This window comes from Loxodonta africana, chromosome 13 (assembly GCF_030014295.1).
Source record: "Loxodonta africana isolate mLoxAfr1 chromosome 13, mLoxAfr1.hap2, whole genome shotgun sequence".
In the NCBI taxonomy this organism is placed as follows: Eukaryota; Metazoa; Chordata; class Mammalia; order Proboscidea; family Elephantidae; genus Loxodonta; species Loxodonta africana.
Genome location: NC_087354.1, coordinates 43,478,794 through 43,494,662, shown reverse-complemented (window position 1 = coordinate 43,494,662; position 15,869 = coordinate 43,478,794). Strand labels below are relative to the sequence as shown.

Genomic DNA, 15,869 nt, shown 5'->3' with positions numbered 1-15,869 from the left:
TCTGTTAAATGACTAAGGAGCTAGGAGACCAACAACAAAGGATCGGATGGGTCAGACGACAGGAGAGAAGGAGCTCTGGAATTACCTGAACGAGGAATCCATATTCCAGAGTGGGAATGTTCTTGCAGTGACCACTGACCTGGTGAGAATAAAATGACCCCATGAGCCTTCCATGAAGCCGAGGTCTAGACAGGCCTTACTTACACTCATCACCTAGGATTCTCCAAAAGTACTTAAGTCTTAGCCTGGATCAGCCTAAGTAATCCCAAAGCTGGAGAGAGGACCTTTACACATTTTTTCCAAAGGAAAAGGGCCCACCTGGCCTTGATCCTCTTTCAAGGTAGGTGGAACAGGTCAGTGCAGCAGCTAACTACTAAGTCCTATCCCTAGCCCTACAACGTAATAAAATCATATATGACATCTCCTTGGGATGACCATCCCCAGACTCCCTGCTTTATGGCCTACTAATATAACAACTAGCCAGGCAGTTTGGATATAAGTTTTCAGCTATGAGAAATGTATTCCATTCTAACCACTCGTGGTATATGCCCAGGTTTGATTTATGATACCTGGACAACCATACTTCCATCCTATTTTGAGTAACTATCTCCCACATTTCCATTCCCACCCTCCTAATGCCCAAGTCAAACCCTCCCCAGCCCATGTACCAAAGGAGAGGTCCGTGCTGGGGGAGGGAGGCCCACGTGCTGGGGCCACAGGAGACCTGCCTGGGGGCTGGGAGGGTAGCCAAACACCTCCACTTTGGGGTTCTTCATGGTGCAGGAGATGGAACGGTTCATGAGGCGCCCAACCCGAAGCTCTGGTACACCCAGTTTGCCTTTCAGCATGGAGTCCTGTATGATAGGAAAACTGGGAGACCTGGAGAAGAGAGAGCAAACAGAAGTGTTGACACCGGGGATTCAGTATGAGGACTCGAGACAGATCTAGGCCAGGATGGGTGAAGTGACACAGGCCAAAGAGAAACTTCTATCTGAGGAAAATTCCACTGGATCTTAAACATTGTCAAAGCACGTAGATCGTGCACCTGAACTTGATTTTTATGCCCTTATCTGTGCGTTCTTCACAACGACTCCATGAAGGGTAGGCAGAGGCAGAGGCTAGGTCACCTTCTGTGGTGTCTACACTGGGTATGGAATGATCCCCTGGACAGGACGCCATTTCATTTACTCAATGTACATGTATTTTTCATTAAGTACTAAACGCTGTGCTAGGCAAAATTAGTCACATCTGATTGTCAATAATGGTGCCTGCGAAGCTGAAAATCTGTGACCCCCAGAGCCATCTGTTTAGTGCTCAACAGTAAGTATCTGGCACCTCAGCTTGTATCTGTCTTTGGGAAGATTAAAAGGTACCGGGGAAACAAAAATAAAAACACCCAACAACAGCAACCAGGTAAACCTGGGGTCAAAGAATGGAATATTTATTTCTAGAACGTAGAAAACAGATCAATGTATCCTTGCCTAAGAAGGAGGAATTAGTGTCTGTTTCCTCATTCTGCCTCCTTAGGCAGGGGAATAAGGATGAGAACCAAAGACGGAGAGGTCAGCATGCATTTCGCCAAACACAAGCCACGTGCTAGGTGTACTGTGTTTTACATAAAGGATGGGGTATGAGTATTGGGTCAAAAGTAGAAGAGTAAGGACACATGGATGACAGGACCATATGGGTAGTGTTAATAGCTACAGATACAGCATTGAGAGAACCTAGAGAGACGACAAACAAGATAAGTTTAGGAAATCAAGAAGGCGGGGTGAGGGATAAGACAATACTAAGGTAACCAGAGACTATCAGCTCCTAAGGGAACACTTACTTGGGGATGGGTGAGAAGATGCTGAGGCCAGCTCGGAACTTCTTGATGGTACCACTTGCCTTGAACCAACTGTGTCTCTTCTCCTGCTGGGTCTTCAAAAAATCGTTGCTGAGATGTTTCCATTGTTGGGATGTGAACATGCCCAGGATCCTGGGAGATCAAAGAGACTGGGCTTAGGAAAGCTCAGGCAGGAGAGTTGATCAATAAATAAGGACCCAGAGATGCAACTAATCCAAAATTCAGATCCAGGTGTTGGGGGAATATGTGTTTGAAGACTCCCTTGACATGACCTCAGCACATGGAAATGTACTGTCTTAAAGCACCTATTCAAGATAAGGGGGTAAATACTCACTCCTGTTACTTTTAGAAGTAAACATCGAGGTTAACCTTCAATGGCTGTGAGCATTAGAATTTTTATTGCCAAGAAATGACTCCACCAAGAGTGGGGCAGAAGTGGTAGGATGGAGGTATCATTCTCTGCCTTGGCGAACAGTGAAGATGATTAGTCCCTTCACATGGAGAAAAATTACTTCACTAAATTTATGGTTTCCAACTAGCCCTCAGCTAGACTTGTCAGTCCTTTCACTGGTCCTTGATCAGTTCTCACTAGTATTAGTCTAAGCTATTAAACTCTTATCATCTAAAATTCCTAACTTCATCTACAAACTCTCTTTCATCTTAACAGAGAAAACTGAGGCCATCAAAGATGAGCTCCTGTAACTTCCCAACCCTACTACAAAACCTATCTCCATCTGCATCCTTACCTCGATCCCTCCATTCTCTGGAGACAAGATGACTCCCCTATTTAAGATCGATTCCTCTCTCTGGCTCTAGATCCCAGGCCCTTCTTGACTCCTCAGGGACCTTTGATCTATCAATCATCCCTGCTCTCTCCTATCAGTTCCTTTCCTGCAGTCTATGAAAATTTTCAAGTTCCTTCACCTCAGGCTAGCTACCTCTTTCTCCCCTTTTCATCCTCATTCAATTTCTCAATCCATACTTATTGTTCTTCCTTCCTCACCTACCACTCACTTCTCAACTTACTGTATCCTGGTTTCTACCTTCACCAGTCCACTAAAATTGCTAAATCCAACAAGAACTCTTCAGTTCTCCTTTTACTTATCCTAATACCTGGCTTCCTTGTGGAAACTCTCCTCCCTTGTCTTCTACGACACTATTATATTCTCATTCTTCTCCTGCTTCCCTGACCTACCTTTAGGGTTTTCTCTTCCTGTCTGCCTTGCTGGCTTCTTGGCTATTTTGTCTGGGTGTTATAAAGGGTGTTTTGCCCATGATCCTATTTTCTTCTACCATGCTCTCCCTTAGCAATCTCTCAGATTCTATACGAGTTATAATTAGCATCCATACACTAATGTATATCTTTAACACTAACTTCTATAAGTACCAAATCCACATACCTGTCTATCGAGCATCTCCACTTGCATACTTGCATATCCCAACTTTAACTTCAAACAAATGTCTAAAACAGAACTAATTATCTACCCCCATTCCAAAATGCTGTTGTTCTTATATCTCTATTTAACTCGGAGGTTATCACAATTTACGCAGACATCTAGGCTGCAAATCTAGGTGTAATTTTCCACTATTCCTTAGCTCTTATGACCATATCTAACACACCCAAATCACTCAAGACTTGGTGATTTTATATTCCCCAAATCCTCTAATCTCTCTCTCATCTCCATTCTTACCTATGGTCATACTTTACTTCAGACCTTCATCATCTCATGTCTGGACTTCTTCAAATGCCTGCCACTAAACTGATTCTGGTTTCCTATCTCACCCCCTCCAACTGGTTTCAAACAATACTACCAAAATGGTTTTTCTAAAACTAAATCTGATCATATCCTTCCTTTGCCTAAAACCTTTCAATGCTCCTAACTGTCTATAGAAGCCCAAGATTCTCTCTGATTTGAACCCCTCCCTGCTTCTCTGGCTTTGGTTTCTACCACACTCCCCTTGGAGACTCAAGCAATATTTAACCACTTGAACTCACAAAAAAAAAGACCAGACTTACTGGCCTGACAGAGACTGGAGAAACCCCAAGAGTTGAGCCCCAGACACCCTTTTAGGTCAGTAATGAAGTCACTCCTAAGGCTCACCCTTCAGCCAAAGATTAGACAGGCCCCTAAAACAAAACAAGACTGAATGGGCACACCAGCCCAGGGACAAGGACGAGGAGGCAGGAGGGGACAGGAAAGCTGGTAAAGGGAATCCAAGGTCAAGAAGGGGAGAGTGTTGACATGCCGTGGGGTTGGAAACTAACGTCACAAAACAATGTGTGTACTGATGGTTTAATGAGAAACTAATTTGTTCTGTGAACCTTCATCTAAAGCACAATTAAAAAAAAAAAGAGCAATATTTAACTACTTGAAGCGTCCTACACACTGGCTGCTTCACATGACTATGACTCTGCAAATGTTATTCACTCTCAGAATCTGTCTATATGAGCAGCTCTTATCCATCCTTAAAAACCATTAATCATCTAACTCTCATTCTTTCATTCACAGCCCTCCTCCACCTGCCACCAGGCTGAGTCATTCCTTCCTGTCTGTTCTTTCTAAACCTTACATATTCACTTATATTACAACATGGGTTCACTGGACTCTATCTGAAACTTCTTTTGAGGGTGGAATCTGTGCTTTATTTCTCTTTGTAGACCTAATGCTTAGCAAGATTCTCAACACGTCCAATAAACTAAAATCATTGGAGCTCCTAGAGTCCACAAAGAAGCCGTAAGAGGAAATGTGAACAGCATGACTCATTCCAGGGTTCTACTTTTCTTTAAAAGATAAGTAGTGATGAGCCTCTCATTTCACCTCCAGGAAGTCTCAAGGCCAGATACCCCTGAACCATAGGCTTCCCTGCCACCACAAGCTTGGCTCCCCAAATTTATTTCAGCCTTCCTTGAGTATACTGCAGAAGGTATTTTAGTATAAAATCAACATCCATCCAAGGGTCTGCCTGTCCATCCACATATATCCATCTGTCTTCCCCTCACATGTCCATGACCAGGAAAGATCAAAGTTCTTACTTTTTCAACTGAAGACCCAGCCCAAACCCTTCCTTATTCGATGGCTGGAAAACCTCAATTGACGGTTCTGCAAAGAGAAGAGAAAGCTCCTAGTATGTACATATCGCTATCCTCCTGGGAATCTGAAGGTACAGTTCTGTGGAATAGCTTGCTTAGGTTCTAAAAATAGTTGCTACAGGGCACTCTAAACAGTAAGGGGGAGGAAGAAAACACTTGAGGCAGAGAGTAGACTTTGGGAGTTGAATGGTCAAGTTCAAATGTCCTTAGTAGGAAGCTGAGGAGAGAGGGGAGGAATACATGATATCCAGGAGCCGGAGAGAACAATTTTATTAACCAAGAAGGTCTTAGGAGGGATGGCTAACAGATGCTAGGGGATGAAGACACCAATGACAGGAGACTGAAAAACTCCTACCAGTGGCCTTATTCCTAGTTTTTCTCTACTTCAATTGGCTGATGGCTGTGGATGAGACCACACTCAGAGCACCCAACTGAGTCACTGCCTTTACCTGGTCCATCAAGGTACTGGGAGAGAGAGAATCGCAGCCTTAACACGATAGGTTCTGTCCGAAGGACCTTCCAGGCTGTAGAGACTTCCTCCTAAAACAGTAAGGGAAATAGTTACTAGCTTAGCAAGAGAAAGGAATGGTTTGATGCTCTCCCCCCATGACACACACATGCACATGACAGTACACACCACTGTCTGCTGATGGTCTAGGAAGGGCAGGGATGAAGAACATGCGCTCCAAATACAGTACTCAGGAACAAGGTTCCTGGCCTACATAACAAAATCCACAAGTCCAGCTAGACATGTTGTTGGCAGGCACTGGCACCACTTACATCGAGGAAGCTGATGTTGATGTGGAGGTCAATGTCCACGTCATCGATAGTTCCATATTCTCTGTAGAGACACAGGTGACCACAGGTGAGAATCATTAAAGGAGAAAGAAGGGAACAGGCTGAGGTGAAGGGAGAACTGAGCCTGGTGGCAGGGAAGAAGGAAGGGAAGGGAGGAAGGTAGCCCTATATCTAGATTCACAGCTATACCCTCAAGCCACTCACATGATTAGGGTCTTCTCCAGGTCAAAAGGTGAAACTATCAGCCTAGAAGGGTCTAGGATTAGAGGGACTTTCTAAGAAAAGTGGCTATACTTCTCCCACTGGCTCCTGTCAGCCAAGCTTAAGTATTCTGAGCAACTCCCACTATCATTAAGCTTTTATCTATGTCCACAGACCTCCTATCACACCATAAAAAGGAAAAAAACCTCTAGCCATTTAACAACTCAGAAAGAAGTGGTTTGCTCCCCTGCCATCCCTGAAGTGGAGCCCCACCTGATGGATACAGAGTTCTCACTGTAGATCTCCTTCACGGCTTCAATATCTGCATCGAGTTGTGGGTGTCGATACAGGTCGGCTGCACAGCTTCCCTGAGTCAGCAGCAAAAATGTTGGTGGTAGGGAGGGATGGAAAAAGATGAACAGGGTGGAAAAGAAGAGGATGAAAGATAAAAAAGAACATGGAGAGACTCCAAGAACAGGGAAAATGGAACAGCAGCAGTATAGGTGAAACGAAATCTGCCTATATGAAGGGGCTCTTGGTGGTGGTCCTAGGTGAGGTGTTCACTGACAGACAAGTCTCCCTCTCATCACCACTCTAAGACCTTTCGGCAGACCCACTGCAGGGTTTGTTTGAGGAGTTTACATCCTTGGGTCTCCAGGGTTTCCTCTCTGACCATGACCAGTATGCTTAGGCATACCTTCCATGAGAACTCAGAATAGGCTGAAAAGCACAGCATTTAACTCTGCTTGGGTCTATCTGGACATTCTCTGGCACTCCTGCTCAGGACTGTGCCCTGGGCAGTGGTGGCATTAAGGAATCAATGGCGAGATAATCTTTTAAGAATTTGATACTAATGAATGAAATGACCCCCACTGGCTAGTGAGAAAGGAGCCCTGGTGATGCAGTACTTAAGCACCTGGCTGCTAACTGAAAGTTGGCAATTTGAACCCACCAGCCACTCTGCAAAAGAAATGTGGCAATCTGCTTCCATAAAGATTTACAGCCTTGGAAACCATGTGGGGTGGTTCTACTCTGTCCTGTAGGTCACTATGAGTCGGAATGACTCGATGGTAATGAGTTCTGGGGGTTGGCTAGTGACAAGGGACTATAAAAACAATTATTTCTAACTAAGAACATCTGAGCAGCCTCCATGGACAGAGACTATGGTGTACTCTGGGATGGGTATGAGTCCCAAGCAGGAACAATAACATGGATCAGCTCTCACAAGATCATGCTCAGATCACGTCAACACTGTATCCTCAACTCATCTCTGCTTTAGAACAATCTCTTTCACGCCTAAGGCATCCAGACAGAAGCATACATCCAACATGGGTCTTGCAGCTATAGCCTCACCTGAACTCCGTAGAGAAATTCCTCTGATTCATTATCTCCTTCCGAATCATCATCATTCCAGAACTGGCCTTTGATGTCCTAGTGACGAGAAATAATACAACCCATTGGTAGGTCCCTGTTATCCCATGGCTTGGGCTGGGGCAACAGGCTAGGAAATAGGCTCCCACAAACACTGTGAGAAGGTCCCTTGATATAGAGTAACTGAGGCACTAATCCCTTTCTTCCTTTGTCCCACTCTTTGGTAGAGTCTCAGGCTCTTTCTGAATCTTCATGGCCTAATTCTGACTTGGTGGGATAGAGAGGAAAACAGTAGGGAATTCTGGTCTCCTTAAGTCTAAGTATGATTGAAGCTCTAGTAGCCAGGAGAAGGAGGATACAAAAGACTTAAATTTCAATGTCAAGGTTGACTGCCAGCCACATTTGGGTTCTAGTACAAGCTAGCCTTTCCTAGGATCATTAACCAAGGCAGCTCCCAAGCACACCTAAGCTCTCTTTCAATCCCTGAAAGTAGTTAACTGTTTCCTTCTTTCCCAAGAAAAGCCATCTACAAACATAGACATAAACTCACCCACCAAGTAATACTCTTTCCATGCCCCTTCTCCTTTAACGGCAAATAGCCACTCCACTTTCCAAAAGGGTTGAAGGAAAAATACCAGGAAAGGGTGATGTCTGCACTTTGTCCCATCTACCCGTGGATGATAAGCTGCAGAGGTGGGCAGTCAGTTCTCACCATTGGGTCAGTGGGTCACTCACACTCCCAGGTCAGTGCTAAGCAGCACCCCTCCATACCACCAGTTGAACCCAGGCCAACGAGATGGGCATTTAGGAGGCCACGAAGGGAGACAAGGGAGGGGGTGATATCACGGGCTAACTGGAGATCTGCTGGAAATGGCAGACTCTGCTGTTGCGGTGGTGACAAGTCACTGTCCTGTGGAAAGGAGACAACAGCTGGTTTTATCACCACTTAACAGTTTAGGGATACACTTTCATTATACATATGTCCAGATACTTGCACAAAGACATACCTGCATGCATGTACACACACATTTATACACATGATTCTTAAAAAAAAAATGAACTATGAATGTACAGTTTATGGTGAGAATGAGGAATGGAACATGTCTGCAGTCATCTGACTGATAACTGTGGAGTCTCAAGTTCCTGCTCTAGCTCATAATGCTACATCAACCCCTGGAGCCAAAAGATGGTGGCAGAACCAGATGCTTATGTTACTCTCTAGTCAGTTCATTTTGGAACATTCTTCACAGCACCACTCCCCACCAGAGTTAAGAACCAGAATCTGAGATCCTTTTTGGACTCTTTACGCCTAGTCATTTCTCTAGATTGACTCATCATCTCTTTAAGCAACGGAATCACTACAAGCCTTTATATGACAATCACAGCTACCTTAAAAATCCTCAGCGATACCAAACATCTTCTGGTAGCCATGGTCTGAGATTTTATGGCCGAAATAATGCCCTAGACTCATCCCGGAACCTATGCCTAAAATAAAAATGCAATAATGATCCCAACAAATGCTCAGAAAAACATTGACCCCCTAGTCCTTTCACATAGTTTCCCTGTTCCGTCCTAACCCTGAGGACCCCCCCAACCCTATACTAGCCACTTTTAGTCCCACAAAAACCTCTACATTAAGTAGAAAAAAATTCATCTGCCAAATTTATGAAGGTTTTAATGGCAGGGGATGGCAGAAGCTACCCTAAGAACAAATTAAAAAAGCTTTGTTACTCTCTAGATCAGCAAGTCACAATCACCTGGTGAACTTTTCACACACATGAGTGCACAGCCCCACTCAACACCAATTAACTCAATTTCATGGGGATGGATCCCAAGTATCAAATTAAAAAAAAAAAAAGCTCTCCAGGTGATTCTACTGTGAAGCGAAAATGAAAAACCACTGTTCCAGGTCTTCCTGGTTCTGCAAATACCTCAGTCTAACCTACCCCCACCTCAAACACAGATGTTCTTGGTCTCTAATATGGGTCTGTTGAACTGCAGGTCTCTGGATCAGTGGTTCTCAGAGTGGAGTCTGTAACCAAAGCACCACCTGGGAACTTGTCAGAAATGCACATACTCAGCTGCACCCCAGGACTGCTGAATCAGAAACTCCAACGGTGGGGCTCAGCAATCTCTGCTTTAACAACCCTCCAAGTTATTCTGATGCATGATAACATTTGAAAACCAATGTTCTAGATCCTCTGGAGTTCCAAGGGCCTGTGGTCTGTTCCTCAGATACCAACTTAAGCCTGGTCACTGACCTGCAATGGGGACATAAGGCACAATGCCAGGGTAAATTCAGCGTAACTGTCCTCCAGCTGATAGTACTTCCTGACCCATTTAAACAATATGCAAAAGGAAACTGAAGTTTTTAGGCATGAAAAGACAGGTTGTCTGGGATTTGCTTTAAAATCCCATAGCGACCCTACAGGACAGAGTAGAACTGCCCCACAGGGCTTCCAAGGAGCGGCTGGTGGATTTGAACTGCTAACCCTTTTGATTAGCAACGGAATCACTTAACCACTGTACCACCAAGGCTCCAAAATACTACTCCAGCACCAAAAAAAAAAAAAAGAAATAAAGTGTGGATTATTGATGAAGCTAGGCGACAGGTACATAAGTTTCTTGTACTCTCTACTTTTGTGTATGATTGGAAATTTTCATAATATAAAGTTAAATACCAGAGGCTACTCTTACAGGGCTTCTCCCTAGAAAGTCAAATCTGAATGTAAGCAGGACTATTATCCCTGAGACTCCACAATGGCTTCTTTGCTCTTCTTTAAACATGTCAAGCATATTCCCACCTCTGGGTCTTTGCATTTGCTATTCCTCTTTCCTAGAATGCCTGTCACCCAGATACTCACATGGATTGCTCCTTCCCTCTTTCAGATCTCTGCTGAAAGGTCACCTTGACCATCCTAAATAAAACAACCCAACACACACATATTGTCCCTCTTTATCTGCTCCCCGCTTCCCCGCTTAATTTTTTTCTACAGCACTTACCACGTTCTGCCATACTATGTACTTGTTTGTTTTTATCACCAGACTGCAAACTCCATGGAGGCAGGGACTTTGTTTTCACTCTCTATATTCTCAGCACATAGTGGTCCCTCAACACACACACTCACACTTACTGAATGCGTGAAGGAATGAATGAACCCTCGCTGGACACTAAGTAAAAGAGGCTCCTCAAGCCAAATGAGAGGTTACACACAAGAACCCAAATGCTTCCACACATAGACAAAATCATACACGAAATGATTTTTAAAAAACAATATTCCATTCACCTTCAAGGGCGGCTGAGTACCAGAATATGAAGATCTGAGGACTGGGTTTGTGAACTTTGAAAACAGTCAGGTGCTGATCGAGATGATCACAAAAGAGTAAAGAGGGAGGCACTAATGTCCAGCCTGGGCTGTCTTGGGCTTGGTGGTAGGATGATGGCAGCGAGGGCCAGAAGTAGCAACTTTAAGGTTTTTTTGTCAAGAAAAACTTAGCCTTTCTCCAAGGGCTGTTGTTGCTTGCTTCCTGCTGCTGTCACAAGAAAAAAAAAAAGGGAGTTTTTCTTATTTAGGGAAGAGACAGCTTAGAGACTACCAGCTTTTTCAAAACAGGCTGCGTTAGTGAAAGGGACTTGTTTCTTCTACGCTCAATGGCCTCTCCTCTGGAGAGATGGTGAGAGGGTTTAAAAGGTGAAGAGTGGGAGACCATGGAAGTCACAGAATCACAGATGTCTTAAATAGGAAGCAGCATGAAAGATGGCCTAATTTAAAGCCTTTATTCTACTGACAGAATACGCAGGCCCAGAGAGGTCAAGCGACCTGCTTAAGGTCAACAGCAAAGGTATAGTGGGTACTGGGACTGAAGCATATTTGACAAGTCTAATTCACATCAAATATTCATGTGGTGGAGTTATAATTATTAAGGGTACTATGAATGAACTAAACAAAAAAGACCTATTTGACTTATCTAAATGAGGTAAAGGAACCTTTCAAGAGAACTTGGGGCCAAATATAGATTGACTGAAGAGAGCCCAGAGCAAGGGTGTTGTTCAGCCCAGTGTTTAATTTGGACGATGGTGGTTGAAAGCAGCTTTAGGAATTTGTAAGGGAATAGGCCAGATGTAAATATGCCTCGAGTCTGGACGACAAAGGTCTTTCCCTGGGTCCAGGGGCGCTTCTCGGTGTGACAACTTTACATCTGGTCAGAGAAGGCTCCGAGCTCAACGTTAAAACTCTCAGCTCCCGGGAGAGCAGGTTACTCCGCTCCAACAGCGAGCGCTCCCTTCTCTGGAAGACCAGGCCACTGAACAGTGCCGGGAAGAGCCCTTGGAGGGGCGATCCCCGCAGCTACAGCTACCCCGCGATTCCGGTGGGGACAAAGGACGGGGTTGGCTTCGAAAACACTCGGCCACCCGCGCGTCCACGACCGGCCCTCAGGCCTCCCCTGCGGAAGCAGCGACAGCTCCTCTCCCGGTGGCTCCGGAGACCCCCAGATTTCCAACGCCTGCCTCGGCAGGCAAGGGGCCCGGTGCCGGACCACTAACGCCCGCCGCCCGGGCTGCGCGAAGCCTGTCGAGCCCAGCAGGGCCCTGCGGTGTCACCCGGTCCGAGCCCCTCGCTTCACCCTCCCCGGCCGAGGCGGGGCGGGCCCCCCACCCTTCCCGCGGCCCGGCCGCCCCGCCCCGCCCCGTCCCGTCCCCGTGGCGGCCGCCCCACAGGACGCCCTCGCGAGTACTCACGGCGACCCCGGGCCGCGCGCGGCCGCCGCTGACCGGACGAGCGGCCCGGGACGCCCCGCGGGGGCGGAGCGGCAAGCCAAGGGGCGGGGGCCGGGCGGGCGAGGTCGCGCGGCCCCACGCCTGGCCCTTCCGTCACGGCGCACTGAGCCGCTCTGCGCACGCGCCGGGGCGACTCCGCGCTCACGTGGCCCGCTCCCGACCAATGGCTACGCGGCCTGCGCCGGGGTGGCCCGCCGCTCCGCCCGACGCCAGGCTGGGGGCGCCTGCGTGGGGTCCGCTGGCTAGAAGGAGGTGCGGAGCCAGGGGTGACGCCTGCGCCCTGAGTTGGAGGATGATGTGGAGAAAGGAGAGGGGCTTTGGGGGAAACGCGGCGGGCCCTCCAAGGGAAGAATGTTTGTGTTTGGCGCCCCATGTGGTGAGGAGGAACGATCAGGAAGGGCGCTGCAGGGTGCTTGTAGACTAGGGGGGCCGCCTTGCCGGAGGCGGAGGCCGGCCGGTAGAGATGGTGAAAAAGCCGTTTTGGTAGGATATAAGAAGTGAAATACCTGCATTTCTTATGGTGCAACGTAACACACCTGTAGTCACTTCAAGGCAACTAACAGCAACCAGCTAATACATGTAAAGTAACCAGGAGAATACCTAGCACTAGAAGTATTCCATAAATGTTATGGTTTTGGTTATCATGGTTATTAACCCCTCCCAGGCATCTCCAAACCTCCTATCATCCTTACCAGAATTTTCCATCAGCCTTAATGAAGTACAACCAGAATGCTCCTTAGAAGCAAGGATGGCGAGACCAGGTCTCACCTACTTTGAACATGTTGTCAGGAGGGATCAGTCCCTAGAGAAGGACATCATGCTTGGTAAAGTAGAGAGTCAGCGAAAAAGAGGAAGACCCTCAATGAGGTGGATTGACCCAGTGGCTGCAACAATGGGCTCAAGGATAAGGACGGCTGTGAGGATGCTGCAGGACCAGCAGTGTTTCAGTCTTTTGTACATGGGGTATGAGTGGGAACCGGCTCGGTGGCACCTAAGAACAACAATTTTAGAAGGGAGAAGGAGCATTCTGGTGTAGTTTGGAGAATCAGGATTCCCTTATTTATCTGGACCTTCCCAGGTCCCCACCTTCAGTATCTCCTGCTACATCTGCCACCTCCGTGCCTTTGTTCTCACTCACTTTAGCTGGGGAGAGAGGATTTGGCTTTCATAATATACAAGATGCAGGATTATCCAACCCTTGGCAGTCATGGATTGCTGGTCACTGGCAGAAAAGGCAACTCTAAACAAAGCTGTATACTGTCCTTGTCCTGCCAGAATGGAGGAAAACGTGCCCTCCTGTAGGAGGATGATGCTGACCCCACTGTGGCCACTGCCATCAGGATTTTCTACTGTTTGGTTTCACTGAATCACTTACTCCAGGATCAACATTTTGGGGGCTGCTTGGCCAGGCCTAGGTCACATGCCTCTGTCATATCTGCCAGAGAACTGGGAAAGAAAAAAAACTGACCTTTTCAGCATCTTTCATGGAAGGTAGACTCTGCTTACGTCCAAGACTTGTAACATGGGAAGGGGATTGAGATTCCGGGCAGCTCAAAATTGCCAGGGTCTGCTTCAGGTGCATGTTGTTGAGGTCACTGGGAAGAGTGATGAGGGGGAAAATGGGTTGTGAACCGTTTTTATATTTAAATAGTGAACGAAGGAAAAGGAGTCATTAAGGATGTTGTGAAGGAGCCATGTGAGGTGCAGGAAGGAACTGGAAGAGTGTAGCCCACAGGAGCCAACAGAGGAGAGTAGCAGGTACACGGTGATCAACCAATGGGATCAAATAGTCAAGTAGTTTCAGTCTGAGGATGTCCACTGGATTTGGCAGTTTGGAAGTCATTTGTAACTTTGGTGAAAATATTTTCTGTAGATATTTGTGGGGAGGGGGAGTCAGATGGCATCTATTTAAGGAATAAACAGAAGGCAAGGAAGTGGAGATAGTGTAAGTACTCCTAGAAGCTTGGTTTGAAGGCAAGAAAAAAAGGTGCAATAGTCAGTAGAGTGTGGGATTAAAATTGGATTTTTTTTTTTTTTAAGGTTGGATTAGTTGACAAGTGTGTATGCTGAGATAAAGAGTAGAGGAGAAGAAGAAGCTGAAGATACCATGAGTCAGATAGTTAAGTAAAGGAGAGCAAACTTCCTGGAGAGGCAAAAAAGGAATGAAATACAGATCACAGTGAAAGGATTTACCTTGGATTTGAGGGGAGACCTCTCTACCTCTGAAATAGAAAGGGTGAGAGAAATTCAAATGTTTGGAGGAGGCAGAAAATTGATGCAGTTCCCCCATGGTCTTTATTTTCTCTGTGAAATAGAATAGGGGATGGCAGGGGAAGCTGACATGTGGAGGGGTTGTGGGGTATACTGAGAGTCAAGCTGGGGGTGTTTGTATTAGCTGAATTTGTATTAGCTCTGGACACAAGATAACTCGATTTAGCTTAGGCGATTTATTCTAGATAAAGGGTGACTCAGAGACTTTAAGGTCAGAGGATCTCAGGAAGGGCCTGTAGAGCTGCTAGGAACCAGGGAGCAGTCTCGCTATCGCTGGTCTCTGCCTCTCTATGCTACATTCTTTCTCTGCAAATGGTCTTTCTCCATTTCTCATAGTAGGCGAGGGAGGTGGCTGTACCATAGCTCCTGAGTTTATAGCTCCTGCTCAAGAAAGGAGTCCAGTCAGAATCACAATCTCAGTCTTAATCCCAGATTCCCAGGAGAGAACATCTGTTTAGCACAGCATCACCGAGGAATCCACTCACAGTTCAGTGAACTGCAGCCAGGGTGTTAGGGGTCATGCAAGACAAACATGGCCATGGGGTCTGTGGATCTGGGGTGCGGGTGTGGAAAAAATAATTCCCAAAGAATAGGGCTCATGGGCTAAACTTACCTAAAACAGGGTCTACCTAAAAGCTCAAGTTTGCAGGACTGCGTGATTTCCTTCATCTTGGTTTAGGATGAGAGAGTAGAGAAGGTAGATGGCTGGAATCATCCAGGGGCAGTGGTTTTAAAGGATAAGGGAAAACGTAGTAACAAAAAAATTGTGACTAAAGTGACTGACCATAGAATCTAGACTGGATAGGAAAAGAAACGAAGCCAGGAAGATTCGGACAGACTACGAGACAGTTGATATGAGAAGGCAGGGAGGGGAAATCCTGGAAGGACTGGAGTTTGACGTTTCTCTTGTGGGGAAGATCACTGATGCTTACCCAAAGTGTACATGTTCAAATACACCCCCACCCACACATGATTATCAAAAGCTGTGATGGGACCCTTGTTGGTGAGTTGTTTTAGGGAGCAGGGCCAGCTCTTTCCCCAACTGCTCTGAACTTATGCACTATGTGACTGAAGGCTATGAGCCTTGTTATTTTATACCCCTTACGTTTTTGGTTATTATACAAAATAGATGTAACAAACTAATACTGCTACAGTGTTGTGGCTGGGGAACAAAGTGAGAAGGGGGGGCATCAAAAGGGAAAAGAATCAGAAAGGAGAGGGTGAGAATGTGCAAATGTAAAAAACTTCATTGGGAAGATTTTGACTAAGGCTGGCACAGGAGGGATAGACATAACCTGTGCTTACATCACTCAGGTGCAAAGCCTACCTTGTGTGTGCTGTGTCTGGCTAAAAAGAGGCAAGGAGGAACGAGGGTACGTCTAAGATAAGCCATTAAGTTGTTGTTGTTAGGTGCCGTTGAGTTGGTTCCGGATCAATGACACTATGTACCACAGAACGAAACACTGCCTGGTCCTGCGCCATCCTCAGAATCGTTGTTAAACTTGAGC

The 15,869-nt window shown here is 46.3% G+C and overlaps 1 protein-coding gene across 19 annotated transcripts in view; it reads right to left on the bottom strand.

The window, feature by feature from the left end:
* The window catches only part of PARP6 (poly(ADP-ribose) polymerase family member 6), a 28,077-nt gene extending 15,963 nt beyond the window's left edge, over nucleotides 1-12,114 (bottom strand). For 2 of the 19 annotated variants that reach the window (XR_010317411.1, XM_010593731.3), the window contains exons 1-10: nucleotides 10,598-11,900; nucleotides 8,023-8,220; nucleotides 7,293-7,370; nucleotides 6,213-6,307; nucleotides 5,721-5,781; nucleotides 5,390-5,480; nucleotides 4,884-4,950; nucleotides 1,832-1,981; nucleotides 669-879; nucleotides 86-139 (exon numbers count right to left, since the gene is read on the bottom strand). Coding sequence is in view for 16 of the 19 variants with exons in the window: in XM_010593731.3 (XP_010592033.2) it covers nucleotides 86-139; nucleotides 669-879; nucleotides 1,832-1,981; nucleotides 4,884-4,950; nucleotides 5,390-5,480; nucleotides 5,721-5,781; nucleotides 6,213-6,307; nucleotides 7,293-7,370; nucleotides 8,023-8,025 (810 nt within the window). In the remaining 3 variants the exon portion in view is untranslated. Of the gene's footprint in view, nucleotides 1-85; nucleotides 140-668; nucleotides 880-1,831; nucleotides 1,982-4,883; nucleotides 4,951-5,389; nucleotides 5,481-5,577; nucleotides 5,782-6,212; nucleotides 6,308-7,292; nucleotides 7,371-8,022; nucleotides 8,221-9,387; nucleotides 9,572-10,597; nucleotides 11,906-12,051 lie in introns of those variants that run through there. The other 17 variants (XR_010317412.1, XM_064267308.1, XM_064267307.1 and 14 more) reach the window with 15 other exon arrangements.
* Nucleotides 12,115-15,869: the final 3,755 nt, after the last annotated feature.